At 38.0% G+C, this 20,441-nt stretch overlaps 1 protein-coding gene and 1 long non-coding RNA gene across 2 annotated transcripts in view; one reads left to right on the top strand and one right to left on the bottom strand.

The window, feature by feature from the left end:
• LOC118764528 overlaps positions 1-11,679 on the top strand; it is a 15,412-nt gene extending 3,733 nt beyond the window's left edge. Inside the window, exon 3 of the long non-coding RNA XR_005000338.1 lies at positions 11,501-11,679. This is a non-coding gene — a long non-coding RNA (uncharacterized LOC118764528). The remainder of the gene's footprint in view (positions 1-11,500) is intronic.
• A 5,441-nt stretch (positions 11,680-17,120) lies between these two features.
• Positions 17,121-20,441, bottom strand: part of LOC115215113 (frataxin, mitochondrial) — a 29,019-nt gene continuing 25,698 nt past the window's right edge. Inside the window, exon 5 of the mRNA XM_029784285.2 lies at positions 17,121-17,363. Coding sequence (XP_029640145.1) covers positions 17,225-17,363 — 139 coding nt within the window. The 3' untranslated portion in view covers positions 17,121-17,224. The remainder of the gene's footprint in view (positions 17,364-20,441) is intronic.

Here is a 20,441-nt window from a genome sequence, read left to right as displayed (position 1 = left end):
TCTCCTTCATCGAAAACCGGTGTTTACCATGCGTTGACGAGAGGCAATTACCTTGAAACTATAGTCCGTATGTATCACTTAGGTTTTCGAGGGAGGATGACCTCCCTTTGCAAATAACACAAGGGCACTGAAATTTTGTGTCTAAGGCCAGCTGGTGACGTTGATCTCCTGGGGCTAAAAGCATCAGTAACACCCCACCCCCAGTGGCTAGCCACATTCAGATGGCTAGTACACTTTACGTTAAATTATCATATACAAATCCAGAATCAGTAAATTTACTCTCTGAATAGACGAAATTTATCTCTGGTGGGGGTTAAATTCACTTCATTTTGAGAAACCCTTGATTTCACTGTTCAGTGCCTTTAACAAAAGATATTCTGGTGCAAGCATTCGAGTCAGGTCTCCATCCGGAAGGTTAACTTTCCCTTCCTTCAACTAGTTACGTGAGGCCATGTGAGAAGTCATGGATGTTGTCCTTTCTCTTCTAACTTATCAAGTAAAGAAGAATATATATTTACTCCGGGGGAGGTGGGCAAATATAGTTAATGGGGATTTGACTACTATTTTCAGCATAAGGGAAGGTTAAAAAGTGGAAGACAGAAGACGATAATGAATCTGGTGCCGCGGTCGTTGCAATCGGTGCTAGTGTTTCTATCGCATAATGCGTTGCCACCGCTGCCGCCTCCACCGTTGCCATGGCTGTCGTCGATGTTGTTGGATGAGTCACAACCATTGTAGTTGTCGGCAGAAACATCAGCAACGACAGGAGGCGCAATGGCCCAGTGGTTAGGGCAGCGGACTCGTGATCGTAGGATCACGCTTTCGATTCCCTGACCGGGCGTTGTGTTTATTGACCAAAAACACCTAAAGCTCCACGAGTCTCCGGCAGGGGGTGGTGGCGACCCCTGTTGTACTCTTTCGCTCCAACTTTCTCCCACTCTTTCTTCCTGTTTCTGTTGTACCTGCATTTCAAAGGGCTGCCTGCCTTGTCACACTCTGTGTCACGCTGAATCTCTCCGAGAACTACGTTAAGGGTACACGTATCTGTAAAGTGTTCAACCACTTGCGCGTTAATTTCACGAGCAGGCTATTCCGTTGATCGAATCAACTAGAACCCTCGTCGTCGTAAGCGACGGAGCGCCACGATATGTATGTATGTTTGTATATGCATAGATTTGGTGGATATAAGACCAGTGTCATTGAGTTTCTGGTTTTCTAAAAGAACCTTCTCCTTCAGCAAAATTTATCTCCAAAATTAATGTTCAATATTATTTTCATACTTCCATTTTCGGCTTTTAACTACTACCCAGCAACAATCAGAAGGAAACGAAATACTATACCATGTAATCTTTATAAGAAAACCATGCGAGCTTCCAGTACTGATAGTATGCAAGATTAATTTATTTCAATATATTTATTCAGCATGACTAGGTCGTCTCAAGTAAGCGAAACCGGTAGCTGCTGAGTTAAACATGTAATTACTGTCTTGCTTTCTTTCCTAAGATGCATTGGCGTGGCTATTTTTTCCTATTTGGCTCTTTCATTTTAGTTCCTTCTTTATTCTTTCTTCTGTCAAATTACCTTCCGTCTTTCTTACATTCATTTTCTTATCTCTTTCTTTTACCAACTTCAACCCCCACCTCTTTTCGTCTTATCTCTTCTCCTCCTTCTCCTCCTCCTTCATACTCATCTACTTCCACCCGCCAATCTTTTTCTGTCTTCAAAATGTTTTTCTTCTTGACCTTCCCTTTACCAATACCAATACCCAGACACACACACACACACACACACACACTCCGTCTCTCTTTAACAAGCCTTTTAACTCTTTTCCTTCCTTCTCAATTTTCTTCCCTTCTTCCATTGCCAATGCAATTATTCTATTCACCTTCTCCCACACACCCCTCTCTAACTATCTTTCTTTTCTTCTCTCTTTTTTCTTTCTTTCTTTCTAACTCTTCCCGTATCTTCTTATCAATCTGTATATATATATATATATATATATATATATATATACTGGTGTATGTATATGTATACTTAGGGATATCGTATGTGAATGTATCTTTGTATGTATGTATAAATGCTAATATGTTTATATGTCTATATGTATGTATATATGTATATATATATATATATATATATATATATATATATATATAATATATATATATATATAATATATATACATATATACATATATATATATATATATATATATATATATATATATATATATATATATATATATACATATATACATATATATATATACATATATACATATATATCTTTATATGTATACGTATGTATATCGTATGTATCTGTATTTTTGCATGTATGCATGTATATGTATAAATATATGTATTATGTATGTCTATGTGTGTGTATGTGTGAGCGTGAGTGTGTGTGTGTGTGTGAGTGTGTCTCTGTGTACTTATAAGTACGTACGTATGTATGTATATCGTTAGGCAAGTCTTGTCTTCCTCTCTCTCTCTCTCTCTCTCTCACACACACACACACACACACACACAACCTCCTTCTCATGTATTCTTTATTCCACACAACCAACGGTCCTGTATGTCAGCCGAAGTTCAAAGCTTTGAGAAGCTCTTGTACCGCATTTAACAAATCCTCCAACTTGTCGCTCTGACAATATCTGACCTTTACAACTCAACTCGCAGAGCCATCAGCGATTTTAGTTTTTATCTTCTTGACATAGTTGTACTGTTATGACGTAAAAAGTTAAGTCTGAAACCAGATACGATGAGATATTATAGCCAATATCTTCACCACCGCCGCCGCCACCAACACCACCACCATCACCACCACCACCACCACAACCATCACCACCGCCGCCGCCACCACCACCACCACCACCACCACCACAACCACCACCACTGCCGCCACCACCACCACCCCACCACCACCACAACCACTAGCACCACCACCACCACCAACACAACCACCATCACCAACACAACCACAACCACCACCGCCACTACCACCGCTACCACCACCACCACCATCACCACCACCACAACCATCACCACCGCCGCAACCACCACCACCACCACCACTGTCGCCGCCACCACCACCAGAACCACCACCACTGCCGCCACCACCACCACCACCACTGCTACCACCCCCACCCCCACCACAACCACTAGCACCACCACCACAACCACCACCACCACCGCCACTACCACCGCTACTACCACCGCTTCCACCACCACCACCAACAGCTTCTTCTCTGTTGCACGTCTTTTAAGCATACGTACCTAGCTGCGCACGTATGCATATGTTTGTATGTGTATATATGAAAGTGTATAGGTATATTAGAGACATTTAAACACACGTATAGAGTAGATGATTGGCGTGGTATTGGTTTGATACTCATACATTATTCATAATAACATACAGTGATAGAGTGAACTTTACAAGTTAAACGACAAAGATACTTGCGGACCGGCATATGTCACAGAGAAAGCTGTTAAAAACAACAGTCTGCGTACATTGTGTGTACGTGTACATACACACACGCACGCACACACACACACACGCACGCGCACACACACACACACACACACACACACACACACACACACACATATAAGTAGATAGATAAATAAGTGTGTGTATGCATATATTATGAATCTCAAATGTATAGCTTTTATGTGTCTGCACACACACATACACACACACAAACATACATTCAAACATATGTGTGTGTGTGTACATGTACGTAGGTAATGTGTGTGTACATACGTACTCATGCATATGACTCATTTTTTTCAGTATTATAAATCTATTACTACCGGTCTTACCAATCGGTTTCGCACTAAGTGTTAGAACCGAATATTAGGTTACAGCACGGTCAAATAATACCGCGTGCTCTTCAGAGCTTGCAGGTATGAAAAAAATGGGGACTGCTCTCCGTTAATGGGGGTGAATAAGCAGCTGATCAGAAAGATCAACAGCGACTTTAGGAAGGCCACCGGCCTCGCTCTCTGGTGCTACATACCAGCAGAGTCATAACATGCTTGAAAGCCAATAGCGGTAGGAGTGGAGCAAGGTTCACACATTTTGATATGGTAGATTTTTACCCTTCTACGTCGAGGAAGCTTCTGTATAAGTCACTGGTTTTCCCAAGAACCTACACGGTGATTAGAGACGAGGAAATACACATTATCACGCGCACCAGAAGAACTCTACTTTCCAGAAAGAGGTCGACCTAGGCTAAGTGTACTTACCCAGAAGGTTTCTTTGACGTAGCGATCGGCGTATTCGTCAATGCTGACGTGTAACCTTGTTGTTTGTTTTGGTATTAAATTTCACATTTATTACCTTTGGCCACTACAAAGACAATGATTTAGCAATATCGAGAAGAGCGGACGGCTATACATTCGATAGGCTCAGGAAGAGCCTCGCCAACAGGACCTGAAGGTCGCAATAAAAACCAACCTGGAGACGGAGGATTTCCTTGACATGGCTTTTGACTTGGAATCCGATTCCATAGGCCTTTTAACAACCTGAACGAGAGGCTGACATACATCGTATCCGACCTTAGTGTTCAAGAACCTGGTAAAGGAAGGCAGAAAAATCTCCGTCCTGTCTTCAGGTAAAGAAATTTTCGATGTCATTCCCCCATTTTACAGTCAGGCACTAGCTCCCAGTGGATTTAAGGATAGGATTAATTACATGCCAGATTATAATCCCTCCAAAAGAAAAGACCATCGGGAGGTGTTGTGGTCCACAACACTTTCTCCTTAAGCGTAAAAATTCGTATATGAGGCAGAGGTAACATCAAAAGGCCCAAATGGGTAACCAAAGTTGCAAAGTATGTGTGAACAGCAGAAGGTCCATAAATCCACTTTATATATCTCGGAGAGACGCAGTTCAACACCTCTACCCAAACACGTATGACAGCTAAAGGAAAGCGCCACGGAGTACCACATAAAGCGGAAAGTCTTGTGTTAGGCTTATTTTAATAGCATCATAAAATGCAGACTATGTTTAGCCGAGAAAAGAGTCATATTTAAAAACTTCTCAGCACCCGGATATCTACGTAAACTACAGAAATGAGATCTTTAGTTGCTGCCCAGATGAAAGCAATGTGATTTTTAGCTGTTGCCCACTATAATCGCTAGATTCTCCTTCTCTGACTCTCCAACAATTATATCCCGAGAATCAAGCAAAGAGTAAAGACAAATAAGCATATACAGATGAACACACAGACACGTGCTTAATCGTCCCGACACCCGCCCGACATCCCCATCCTCCCAAAAGCCCTACGCTTGTAGAACCCCAATATACATTCCAACCTTACATAAATACCAACCTCTGACCCCGGCGCACATTTCCAGAAAACTTTTACTGTCTTATACCATCTCATAGAGGCTTTGGGACCAAGGGAGATAATTCAGATCACCTCCCATAGCTTCGTTTTGACTTTTTTTCACAGAACTCACAAAGTGGACGTGATTATCCACCTCCAATAACAGAGAGCAATCGCCATATTTTTCCCTTATTTTCTAGCTCTGAAGAGTGTGCCGTGTTAGTTAACCGTACTGTTCTCTAACAGCCAGTTTGAATACTCAGTATGAAACCCATTAGTAAGATCTCCCGTAAATGATCTATAATACCGTACTCATTGATTAAGATACTCTACTGACAAATGTACCAGCGCGTGTCTTTTCTGGTTTATGGAGTCTTAGTCGGCTGCATGTATGTATGTATGTATGTATGTATATACATATGCATCAACACACACACACTGAATGATTGTATGCATATAGTTATGTATCTATGTGTATATGTGTGTATATATAAATAAATAATATATATATATATATATATATATATATATATATATATATATAATATATATATATATATATATATATATATATGTAAACAGTAAAATGTAATTACAGACATGGACAAGAACATGAAACACCACAGAGACGACACAAGAACCACAGGACGGGACATTCGAAGCCCTCAGTCATCAGTCAAGAACCAGATCATCTTAGCAATTTCGGCTGATTAATCTTGAGATTGCTCCGATATGGCCAGCCCGCCAAGGGAAATCTAAGCCAAGCGCATTAGATACCCTGGAAGAAAGCTTCGAATGTATACAACACGAGGACGGAAATATATATACATAATTGTCGAACGATGAAAATGAGTGCTCAACACCGCATTGGTGGATATAATTTCTTTATTTGTAAATTAAGGCTATCATTAGTTTCATGTTAAGAAAAGTAAGTATATATCCTACTATTTTAACAATTTTTTCAAGCTGATATCATGGAGAAAGGTGTTCGCCTCCATTTTGGAAAACAGTCTCGTTTAGTTCACGAGGCTTCTCGTAATTTCACGTAAATAAAACAATGAATCAAGGGGGGTTACTTTCAGGTGACATCTTTTGTATGTTTGTCTCCCTTAGATTTGTCTTTTGGACAAATTGTGTGGTCAATTTGTTTGCGTTATTTTGTTTTTGTTCTAGTTATGGTGTTCTTATACTTGTGTGCTGAGGTAGTTCGCCATTGGTGCATATTTCTTCTTTGTGCGGAGTTTCTGTACTATGTGTGTTCACGTTTAGGATAGGAGCTATCTTGGTGGGGTTACTGTCACAGATAGGGGCGCTTCTTTGAAATATTTGAGTGCAAAATATTGCTTGTGTATGCAGGGAGAGAAGATTCCATCCCAAATGTTTAGAAGGTTTATCTGTTGAGTATAATGTTTAATTTTTCAGTAATACACAATTCAGTTTTGGTACCCCGTCCTCTGTACTTTTTGGCTTTAGCAATAATTTTCCATAATTTGCTTATTTCACCTTCCTTCGATGTCCTTCTTTCGATACATATATATATATATATATAATATATATATATATATATTATATATATATATATATATATATATATATATATATATATATAAATATATGTATGTATGTATATACATATATGCAGATATACATAGATGCATATGTGTGTGTGTACGTGCGTATCTATCTATCCGTCCGTTTATCCATCCATCCATCTATACATATAATATTTAGAAACATATTTATACAGACATATACATATATGTAAGGATGTATATGTTTCTGTGCGTGTGTGTGTGTATAGTCCTTATTTGATATCCTATCATCTTTGTAATTAATATGCAAAACGCTCCTCAGTGTTTTCTTTGGGCCGTATTGACTGTAATTATTCATAATTACGGTGAGCTGGCAGAATTGTTGGCACGCTAGGCAAAATGCTTTGCGGCATTTCATCTGTCTGTGTGTTGTGAGTTCAAATTCCGCCGAGTGCGACTTTGTCTGCCAATCTTTTGGAACTTATGAAATAGGTGCCAGTTGAACACTGAGATCGATTGTGCCAAAATCTGAAGCGAATACTCATAATCAACGTCACTACATCTCCCACCCTCTCCCTCTCTCAGACACGCCACGCGCGCACCCCTTGCCGACACACACACTGATCACTCTTCTACCCTGCCACCAGGAGAGAAAATAGTTCTGAGGAGGTTCAATTAGGCCGAAACATATCCCTTACTGTCATCAGTTGATTTTTAACACTACACCTCTTCCTATACTGCACACTGTATTTAGCGAAGTTTTCGATTGATTATTCTAAATGGAGTTATCTCTCTTGCTTAATTCTAAATATATTTATAGGGCATCTTTTCTACTAATTCTGTGGATAACAATAACTAACAAAGATTTTGTTACAGTTCATAAATAGCAATTTCCATGTAATTCTTATGCCCTGGTATCAAATCCGTATTTAAGATTTTTTTTATATCACGTCAACATTTTGTGAAATAAAACTCTGGTTATGTTTGTATACATTAAAATTAATACATAATCCTGGTTCTTGTCACATGATAAGGTAACGTATCACATGACATATCTTAATTACTGGTTCAACGTTTGAACGGCAATTTAGAATGACATCGGATAGATGCCATTGTGTAAATCAACCTGACAACTTCTGCTATGTCTATGGACTATATACACCCATGCAACAAAAAAGAAACATGGCGACAGTATAATCGAATCTTGCTTACAAATAATTTGGTTGTAAGGTAAGAGGCCACGAAAAAGGACTTGGTACAATATTAAATATTTGCTGTAGACAGAGCAATCCAATATTAACAGCTTGGTTGGTTAAAGTAAACACTGTGCTTTCACACATGGTGTCCAGGAGGAGAATTTCATACCGGAACTACTTCTGCAGCAACAGGTCTTGTCATGTCCGAATGTACTCGAACGTGTTAAATAAGGCTTTACACAAATATATTCTACTAACCGTTATTTCTTGCAACTTCATGTGTGTATGTATGTATGTCGGCCTAACAGCCCAATCTTAATATCAAAATCAAAATTTCATGTATGTATGTATGTATGTATGTATGTATGTATGTATGTATGTATGTATGTATGTATGTATGTGTGTGTTTGTATGTATGTATGTGTGTGTTTGTATGTATGTATGTATGTATATGTATGTGTGTGTTTGTATGTATGTATAATCGCAGAATTAATAAAATGACTCAGGGGCCGAGAGCCACTATACACCATCTGTCGATTAAAAATATAAATTGAAAAATATAATAAACTTATGTTTTAAATTCTATTTTTTCCTGTTTATTCTACAAAGTTCTGTTTATCCTGTTTATACAACAGCATCTCGGGAAACAAAAATATATGTCTAATTAAAAGGATTACCATTACTTTAAAATGCGAAACTTACTTAGTAGCATGGTTGTTCAGATACGAAATTCTCTCCTAATTTACTCACAACTCTTACTTTCAAAATATCGTACACTTTAAAAAGTGACCTCCTTAATCTAGATAAGTCCTTATTGTCTAAACCCAATGTTTTAGAGGATGAAAAACAGGTAGTAGTAATACCAATTTCTTTATTACCCACAAGGGGCGAAACGTAGAGGGGACAAACAAGGACAGACATAAGTATTAAGTCGATTACATCGACCCCAGTGCATAACTGGTACTTAATTTATCGACCCCGAATACCGCTAACATTTTGAATTATCATTGCTAAAAATCGAGTGTATTAGTTATAGAAGTGGTTATAGAAGCATCTTCGAGACGCGATTCGATGGAAGTTCACCTCTGGCTCTAGCACATTCGCTAATGTTTAAATATTTATTTATTTCAATTGTGCATTTTTCAGACGGGTATATGTGTAGTTGGGGGTTGTCCCAAAGTCAGTAGAAACGTAAAAGAAGCAGTGAAAAAAAAGGTTTTTTTAACTACGAACTGGAACCGCTGATTCGGTTCACAGAAAAATTAACTTCCGTAACAATTTAGAAAAAAAACATGAGAAAAAAAGACGGTATTTTTTTGTTTAAAATAAACATAAAAAATATGAATGAAAAGAAAGGAAAGAGGAAAATATACTCGTGGTAAAGTCAAGATGTTATTTCGTACTTGAGTTTTATTGGATGATATCCCGGAAGTGACGTCAGGAAGCGGGAGATTTGAAAGACTTTTCTCTGACCAAGTTGGTCTTAGCGGATAGTCATGTAGATGGAGTTCCTGAGTATTTTAACGTCTAGCCAGTGATTTAGGGGTAGTAAATGGCTGAGAGACTGAAGAATTCCTTTCGAAGTCGTTTCCTATTCAAAAGTAAGAGACATTTTGTCTTTTAGATTTTCTTACCAACAGATCCAATATGACCAGCCATCTTCCATTCTGTGAGTCTGATGAGGTTTTAGGTCTTGGCCGCTAATTTAAGTAAATGAGCAACCACGTAAGAGAGGCATAGGTAACCTTCTTCTTCTTCGAGAAACGGGTCGCACTACAAAAAAAAAAGTCAAGGTAACTTTTCGCGAGGTTGTGCTATTCAGAAAGTGCCGTAAGCTGCAGTTTGTCCACGGCTGACGTAGAAGCTCTTTCGCCAAGTGATCTCGCACAGAAAGTTTGTGTGTCATTTGCTAACCCAGAACAATTCATTGTATTACAACCATAATTATAAATTATGCTTATATGGAGGTAATACAATTAACAGACAATTTTTTCCTTCATCTTTTTATCTAGTCAAGTGTATGACAGAAGCTAACTGCGTAAATTGCGAATTACAAGAGTTATTTATATTCTCTTTCTAGTAAGAGGTAAAGAACACGTACACCACCCGTTTTCTGCGTAACGAAAACCCTAATCCTTAAACCCTAACCCTAAACACCGGGTGTACGTATTCTTTAGTTTCGCCCAGTTGACAAAATGCTTACCGGCATTTTTCTCGTTTCTTCATATTCGGAGTTCAAATGCTGTTGTTCATCCTTTTAGGGTCGATAAAATAAGTACCAGTTGAGCACTTGGACCGATGTAATCGACCAGCCCCTCTCCCCAAATTCCGGGCCTTGTGCCTTTAGTACAAAATATTATAGTAAGTCACGAGAAAAATAAATTAGCGAAAATATTCGCATTATTATAATTTAAGTTGTTTGACATAACTACGGATGTGTGCCCTCTCCCCATACATTCACCGACTGTTTTCTTGTAACTTTCTGAAAACTGAATATTTTTAAATACAAATTTCTACAAATCTATACTATCTGAAATGTATTTGTAGAAAATTTTATTTAAAAAATGGTAAATTTATAGTTTCACACACACACACATACACACAAACGGAACGCCAACTTCAAAAGAACTTCGTGCTCTATCTGTCTGGCTTTTATGCCGACTTGAAAAGATACCCTTCCCTCACCCCACATATATAAAAAAATTAAAATTTTGCGGAAAGTGACGATCTTATGTAAACAATCGCACGTGGTCCAGTTGACGTAAACGGTAAGATCGCCGAAGTGCCTTCGCCCTGTTTGGCATTTTAAAGACTATGTGAATTGGTGGCATAAATTTGCTACCGTTCAAGTTCGCTTCCAAACGGAAGAATTAGCAAAATAATTTTCGACGCTTACTCTGCACACAGACCAGGTAACAATGGTACCTAGCTATCTTGGGCGCAGAGTAACGAAAATAACAATAAAAGAAATGTGCCTCCAGAAGTGGAAACACAGTGGCTAGCATCGGCCATCTGGTTCGATATAAAAGAAGCAAATATTTTAGAAATCGCTGACATTCCAGAGGAAAATTGGGCTGGTAAAAAGCTCGAGATCTTACTTCACATCAATCAAGAAGCGATGAATAATTTACCAACCAGCAGCCAGCTAGCGGAAGACCACATATTGTATGTAGTGGTGGAGGGCAGGAGGCCAAGATGTTATTTGTGCAACAGTGAGGCACACCTCAAATCTGATTGCCCAACTGCTGCTAAAAATATAAAAAACAGCAACAACCACTACCAAAACCTGGAAGAAAACCCCTGCTACCCACACCACCTTCAACGCAAAAGACAGTAAACACAGCACAAACAATCGACAACAATACAATAAGTAAAGATACAGGAAAAACAGCAGACGATGCAAAAACTGTTTCTCCCTCCCCAACCACATCCCCAAGAAGAGAAACAACACCATCACAATTACCTCCGACATCGCAACCAACTAGAGAAACAACACCACGACCAACATCAAAAGACAGACCAACAACCAAGAAAACAAATACCAATGAAGAAAAGACAAATTCTGCCCCTAATACCCCAACAACACACATACCATACAAAACAACGACACTTTCTACAAACACACATATAGAAGCAAATGCTTCTGATTCGTCAAACTTTTCCTCTAACGACGAAAGTTCGACAGAATGGCAAATAGCCACAGGGGTTTAAAAGGAAAGGATAAAAAAACACCAAATAAGCAAATGCAAGTAAAGCAGGGAGATATATAACTCCTGACAGCCCCTTACACAATCAAACCAACAACGACACCGCAAAAACACACAAACAACTAACAGCAATAGACACAGAAAATACAAAACTAATGAACTACATCGCATCTAACACAGACATTTGTGAAGATGACTTTAAACTGAACAACCATCCACGCACTACACCACCGACACACATAAAAATAGTACACGTCACACAAACGCAGCACCACACACTCAAAACCCTCTTTCCAAATGTGGTCGGGTTGGGGCCAGAAATATTTGTCAAAAAAAACTTTTTAAAAACTTCCTCAAAGACATTTCAAAAGAGGAGGAAACTACTCAAACTTTCGAAACGAATAAGTAACCTTCCCTCTCGTTTCTTTCACTGTTGTGTGTGAAACACAAATTTTCAACCATCAATTATGCTTAAATTAGCTTATGTGAATGTGCGTGGCTTGGCGTCAGCTTCCAGGCAAGGTTATCTTCTAAATGACATCAAGTCACTGAACGTTGATATAGTAGCTATCAGTAAAACTAGACTCAGTAACCCGCGAGCCCTCGCGTCCATGTTTGGCGGACAATTCGACATTTATTTTTCTCCCTGTCTGCCAAACATGGGTGGTGGTGGTACCGCAGTGCTTTTTCGAAAGAGTCTAAACGTAAAAGTAAGATCAATATTCCACGAGGCTCCAGCAAGGGGTGGTGGCGATCTCTGCTGTACTCTTTCGCCACAACTTTCTCTCACTCTTTCTTCTGTTGACCTGCTCGTTTAGCCAGCGGGGTGGCTTCATTTGAAGGCCAAAACAATGCGAAGCACATTGTGACCAGCGATGAGCATCATCTGATTGCCTGGTCGGTCACGGTGATATATCTATATATATATATATATATATATATATATATATATATATATTTGAAATTTATACAGAAATACAGAGATGGGAATTTCCATTCTTCATATGAACTATGATAGCATGAACAGGTGTCTTGGCAAAAGAACTAACTATCTGAAGCTTTCTATTTCTTCAACAACACCCAACAAATATGAAAGGATACTATAACTGTATAATAATATATCATAATAATATATATTCTCCAAGTTGAAGTGACAATTTTCAAATACAAACAAATGACCGAAAAATAATGAGCTGACCCCATAGTAGCTTTCTCTCCATAACTTGCAAAGCCTTTCTTGTTTGTTTACAAATATATATATATATATATATATACATATATATAGATATAGATATACAGTATATATATATATATATTGGCGTTAGGAAGGGCATCCAGCCGTAGAAACACTGCCAGATTTGACTGGGCCTGATGAAGCCTTCTGGCTTCACAGACCCCAGTAGAACCGTCCAACCCATGCTAGCATGGAAAACGGACGCTAAATGATGATGATGATGATGATGATATATATATATATATTATATATACACACACACACACACACATATATATACACATACACACATATATATATACACACACACACGCACACACACAAACGCACGCACACACACACACACACACACACACATGCACACACACAAACGCACGCACACACACACACACATAAACTCTTCTGGGAAGGTAATAGTGATAGAGTAGGGGATGTGGGCATACTTCTTGCAGAGAAATGGGTGGATAAAGTCACAGAGGTAGTGAGAGGGTGTGCGATAGAGTACTTAAACTCAGGTTAGTCTTGCAGAATAGTATAGCTACAATTATCTCTGCCAACACCCCACAAGCAGGTTTACTAAAAGAACAGAAGGATCACTTTTATGATATTCTTCTGCAGACTACCTCAAAAACGAGTGACAATGGTCTCATCTTTGTGGCTGGAGATTTTAATTGAAGAAAATATCTCACTAACTATAGACCCCATAAGGGTAAGTGAAATACTAAATATACAATTTCAAAGTATTCTCACCTCCCCATTTGGAGGTGTGCAAATAAATTAATAAGTTGACATAAAAGAAGAGGATGTAATATCAGCCATTGATGAGATGAACTTGAAATCAGCAATGGGCCCTGAGAATTTTTTTAGTTCATCTTTTAAAGACATGCAAGAAAGCTCTCACAAAGCCTTTCCAAGTTTCCTTACATGTGGCAAATTTCCTAAAATGTTAAAAAGAGGTATAATATGACCAATCCATAAAACAGAAGACAAAGCAGATGCTAAAAATTACAGGCCTAGCTCTCTGATCTCACATACCAGCAAAGTCATGGAATGAATTGTCATAAGAAAGCTGATCATGTTCCTAGAAGAAAATGACTTGGTCACTGACATGCAGATTGGCTTCCATCCAGGAAGAGTTGCCTTACATAGCTGCTATAGCATTGTAACTGGTTATTGAAACAATGGTTCAGCAATTTAAATGTGGATGTGATATACCTCAGTTTTATAAAGACCTTCAATAAATGTCACAAACTGTCTGACCTTGGTAAAACTGAAAAAGTATGGGAATGACTACAAGATTTTTTTTAAATATTAGAGCCAGACAACAGCACCAATAGTGCTCTCTGTGAAGTCATCAACTCTAAGCAGGGTCCATCGGGGAACTGTATTAAAATCACTCCCATCTGTGGTGGCTCTTTCAGACATATTCCCTGTCATACAGTCAGCCACTCACATCAGCTATGCTGAGAAAACTAAAGTCTCAAAGTATTCAAGAACCCTGATGATAATGCAAAAAAGATGTGAATGCAATATATAAGTAGACTAAAAACCAGCATGCACATTGCAGGGCTGGATTTATGGGGGGGGGGGGGCAGATGGGGTAATTACTCTGGGCATCTAACAGATATTGGGGGTCTCCTGCTATGAAGACTATGCAGCTTTCAATACAGGAAGCCCCCCCCAACAATCTGGCATGAAGAGGCTCTCTTTCAAAATACAAAGGTATCTTGACATCTTAAAAAATGTAATGGACTCCCTTTTATAAATAACTAGCAGTATCGCCCGGCGTTGCTCGGGTTTGTAAGGGAAATAATTATATAAGCATTTTTAGAGATGTAAAGTATAATAGCCATCTCAATATGGCTAACCACAAAGGGGGAGGGGTGTTACTGTAGCTTTTTACGTTCTGAGATTTAATAATAAATTTTAGAGAGTTACTTCCCTTATATATGTAAAAAATGGATTAAAAATGGGAAAAATTGATGGTAAATTTTTTTTTAAATCGTAGACTCATCGTAGACGCGCGCTAATACCCAGACGGTCTCGATATGAATCACGACTATAAGATACCCGGTTTTGGTTAAACTGCACCGCAAAATGTGGGAGTAGTTAGGAATGTAAATCGTAGGAGACAGACACACAACCTCACTTTTATATATAAAGATTTCCTCTATTTACATAATATTGAGGTCTCTTTCTTTCTTTTGTTATCTTACTGTTTTTACCAATATACATATATATATAAATATAAATATATATATAGTTACAGAGATGTACTTGCATAGCAAGTGACTTGATCTGAGATCGTGTGCTGGAACGAAAACAGTTGCAGCGTTGAAGGTGTTTATAAGCCATTTAAGAAACACACAAAAACCGTTAGATTCACTTCAACATTTAAATTTAATTTGTCAAAATATTTTCATCGCTTTGAGGCCGCGACCTGTTAGCACGATATTTTTGTCAGTGAACAGGTTGCGGTCTGAAAGCGACGAAAATATTTTGGCAAATTAAATTTAAATGTTGAAGTGAATGTAACAGTTTTTGTGTGTTTCTTAAATGGCTTACAAACACCTTCCACGCTGCAATATATATATACACACACATATATATATATATGTATGTATGTGTGTATATGTGTATGCATGTATGTGTGTGTGTGTGCGTGTCTGTGTTTGTGATTGTCCTCCACCACTGCTTGACAACGAATGTTGGTTTGTTTACATCCCTGTCACCTAGTGGTTTGACAAAGGAAACAGATAGAATAAGTACAATGCTTACAAAAATGAAACTGGAGTTGATTCATTAAACTACAATTCTTCAAGGCATTGCCCCAGCATGGCCACAGACCAATGGCTGGAAAAAGCAGAATAAAAGAATACATTCTCTGCTTTGGTCTTATGTTCAAGGCATGAGAAAGCTTGAGTTTACATGAGATGGCCTAACAGACCTGGTAGAAACAGCAGCCAAATCTCCCTCAAATCACACCTTACTGTCTTATGTATGTATATATATATGAGCCAATGAGGGGGACCTCTACATGGTAGCTAGACCTGGTAACATGGTAGAAATAGCAGCCAAATCTCCCTCAAATCACACCTTACTGTCTTATCTTTCTGCTACTTGGATATAGGTGTTATATTCGTCGTAAAAAACTTTCCTGTCACACACTCACGCACACGCACACACACACACACACACACACACCCTCACACACATACACACGCGCACACACACACACACACACACTCACACACAGGCACGTTAGCTTACAATTTTATTTATATATTTGTGTGTCTATGTGTGGAAAGAGGAAGTGGGAGGCAGAGTGAAAGAATCACTCACTACAGTAAGGGAATTACTTTCATTTTATTCGTTGCCCACTGTGTGTGTGCGTTTGCGTGTGGTGTAAACCAGACTAAGAAAAGCATTTGACACACACACCAGAATGTGAGTTTTCTGTAAATTTTGCTTAATTGGAGTTTAAATTTTAAAAACTGGACCTGGCATGACGCGATGCATTGTACTCTTAAAAATGCTAGGTAAATTGTAATTGAAGAAATCCTATATTGTAGATTTCTACAACTCCCAAAGGGAGGCAGATAAAATCTGCCTTTTATAATAAGAGATCATAGATTTTGACACTTTAGAGACACCAATTGATTCAATTAAGAAACTGTTTACTACACAGTCCCATAGCATCTACAATTACTGAGGCAATTGTCGCTGCTTTTGGGACAACTATACAGAAAAGGGAAACAATAGAACACTCCTGAAAATATATGTATGTATCTGGCAACGATCACGCTCAAATGGTGCTCTTGGCACCCTACTAGCATGGACACCCTACTAGCACTTGAATGGTGCACTTTTATGTGCCATTGGCACAGAAGCCAGTTGAGAGGGAAGTTGTGAGTTCCAACAATCATAACTGTATGTTATATCTAAAGCTAGGTTCTGTGTTACCTGGTAACTAAGTGGGTCAGATGAGAAATGGAATGATTCAATGATAAAGTAACATGTTAAATAGAAATTGAAAAGCTGTTTGGAGTGGCTCAATGTTGAGATCAAACTGTTTCATGACATAAAGCATAATATATTTTTAAGTGATTCAAATTCATATATTATAAATATTAAACACTTTATTGTACATCATGCATACATTCAATTTCTTTAAAATAAATTAATTTTATCTTGAATTTATTAAAAGAAAATAAGAAAAACCTTCAATTAAAAGCACAGTCCATAAAAGAAATATCTGTTTTCATTATTGCTGTCATCTCTTTTTGCAGTAAGTCATGCAAACTGGTTCCATCACGTTTATAAATCCATTTGTTTCCTATAAAATCATAGCGTTTTGGTCCACTGTTAAAAAGAAAAAGATAATTATTAAAATAATATTTGAAGTAATTTTACTACAGTAAGAACTTTAACAATACTAAAACTTATTCAAGAGATATGAAAACCCACAGTAAATATGCTCTCACACACATGAAATAGATTCTATCAAAGACATGTTGCTGTTGTTGTTGATCACTCTGATCATCCTATAGTCAAAGGCATTCCAGCTATGACTATCCTATTTTATTTTAAGATGTAGCATATATCTTAAACTACACTATTCAGTATAGAGTATTTTTGCTTGTTCATTCAATACGATTAAAAACTTAACCCTTTCATTACTGTATTTATTTTGAGATGTTCTGTGTTTCTTTCAATTATTTTAAATATAACAAAGAATTTAGTAAATTAACTTCGTTACCATTAAGCTAGTGTTAGGAACATAAATTTTAACTCAGATTTGGTGGAAGATCTGAATTCAAAACTTATGAAAACAAGACATTTATACTAAAGAGTCAGAGCCAGTTTCAGCTGGGTTGGTAACGAAAGGGTTAAGGAGTATGTCTCAGAAACTAAGAAACATTAAGTGATTAAAGTTAATCCTTACATGATTCATAGGGATCCATAGAGATGTACTCAGTTCATTTAGATAATTACAATGAAATAAAATCTTCGTTTGAAGAAATGGTTAGTCTATTTTCTATTTCCTCACAGTTAGATAAACAGAGGCAGAGCAAAGTTAAACTGTTTGTCTAGGGATATAGTGGTTGGTTTGTTTTAGTCATCTAGATGGCAGAAAGAGAGCACTTAAGATTTCTCATTGATTAATATCATCAAGGCTAGGCAAGAAGGAGAGTCCAGAGAGGTGCATTTCAGGGGAGGAAAGGGAAAAGTATTTTGGGTAGAATTAAAAGGGATGAAATTAAAGATAACATGAGTAGATGCAGTTACACTGGGTGGACTTGTGCAACTGTAGTGTCGTCTGAGTTGCTGCTTCAGAGTGATAGAGATGAAATTGCTCTGGTCATCTAGGTGGGTGTAGCAGGTTGCTGAATGAATCTTTAACAATTGGCTGAAGGCAAGAGCAACAATATTACTTTTTCCAAAATTCTCAAGAGTGGGAAACCACTAATGTAAGAAAATCCCCAATAGATCTAGTTATAGAAATCATACTGGCAGTCATTGACACCTCAACATTGAATAAAGTAGTTATCAATAACTGTTTCTGTAACATTTGAGATGTTAGAAGTGAGAACAATAGAATAATAGTTGGTAGGATTAGGGAGTTTACACTTCTTAGCAATGGACACACTGTTGCAACTTTCCATAGACCGAAATAATTTAAAGAACTACTACTTCTGTTGGTAGCAAAGAGATTTCTCTGTTAGAGTGAAAAGCAGATGGCATGTTTATATATGAACAACAATGTTACAAGGTAGTAAGATGTGGACTCTTAGTGCAGAGGACTTGCAAAGACTAGAAAGAAATGAAGCTAATATACTCTGTTGGATATGTAATGACAAAGTATATGAGTTGAGAGAAAAATAAAGAGTAAGAGGAATCAGGTGTAGTGTGCAAGAGAGAAGACTGCACTGGTATGGCCATGTGATATGTATGGATAGAGACAGCTGTATAAAGAAATGTTGATTGCTTAATGTGGATGGAGCCTGTGGATAAGACAGACACAGGAAGACATGGGGCAAAAGTAGTGAAGGCTGATCTTAGGTCTTTGAACTTCACAGGGGAGGTGATAAAGGATTGTGATGACTGGTGATATGCAGTGCTTGAGAAAGCTCACACATCTTAGCAAAACTGACATTCTAGAAGCAAGTGTATATATACAACTGGGCCCTTGCTCAATTTCCTTGTCAAGCCTTCCCTACCACCTCCATCTCTGTATCGCTGATCCCTCCATCACTTCCCTAGCTGCAGCATTCTGCTGTTATAATTAAATGTGAGCAGAACTACATATTTCATTTATCATCTTTTTCTGAGATATCAGCTATCTTTCTCACTACCAAAGGCCTCTTCACTTGATAGCCGTTCTTCATTCTTAACATTAACTCTCTCCATTCATATTTTACAGAAAATCTCCTTCTGTCTCTCCCTCTCCATTACATATCTTTCATTTTTTCCAAGTACTACATCTTTCTTTCTCCTCCCACTCTTTGCAGCCACACATCATCTCCCTTTCTTTCATGTGGGTATCACCAAAAGTAGCAGAGATTTGAAGTCAGAGTTTGTCCTCTCTTAAATGAGTTGTCTTCCCAGGGTAGTAATTCCATCAACCCAGCGCACTGGTCTTAAGGCACCAGCACCCACCTTCATTTCTTTTCCTGTCAACACAAACAGTTCCACCAGACTTAGAAGCTAAGTCAAACAACTAAACCCAAGGTCAGGAGTTGGGTTTTGTTGTCAGAGGCTGTTTGAAACATTTGTCATGAGAAGTGAGAGCTTAACTCCACAACCACTTCTCAACTTGACGGAAGGAAAGAAAAAGGGACTAGGTAAGTACATAGTGAGCTTTTTACAATTTCTGCCAAACAAATTCCCTCAAAATGCATAGGCCAGCCTGAGATTATAATAGAAGACATTTCATGAAAATGGGGCACATTGGGCTGACCCCCAAATCACTCAGTTAAGAAGTAAACTTCTTTACACAACCATGCCTGCACCTTCACTTTCTTAATCACACAGTTATGCCCAATATATATACAGTGGGAGCATGGAGTGTCTGGATGAAATGACATAATTAACACACAAGGAATTTAATATTCAATCATGCTGTCATAAAAGTGTTAAATATGCAAGTCCATACAGTTTATTTTAACCCTTAATATTAGTGGGTTTATAAGCAGTATTTGTGGATAGCTAAAGGTGATATGCAGCTGCTGATGAAGACTCCAAAGAGTCAAAACATATGTACAGCCATTCCCACTTTTTCTGTCCACAAGTATATCATACAGATGAATTGCTTACAATCATTGCCATACAGCATTAGCTAAAAATCCTATAGATATGATCTATAGCACAAATATATATATAATATATACTGTTATAATTAGTAGAAAGCTGCTAGTATATAAATTGGTTTGGTTAGTG

Source organism: Octopus sinensis, linkage group LG8 (assembly GCF_006345805.1).
Source record: "Octopus sinensis linkage group LG8, ASM634580v1, whole genome shotgun sequence".
NCBI lineage: Eukaryota > Metazoa > Mollusca > Cephalopoda > Octopoda > Octopodidae > Octopus > Octopus sinensis.
The sequence above is the reverse complement of the archived record's forward strand: the minus strand, read 5'-3'. Positions and strand labels throughout refer to the sequence as shown.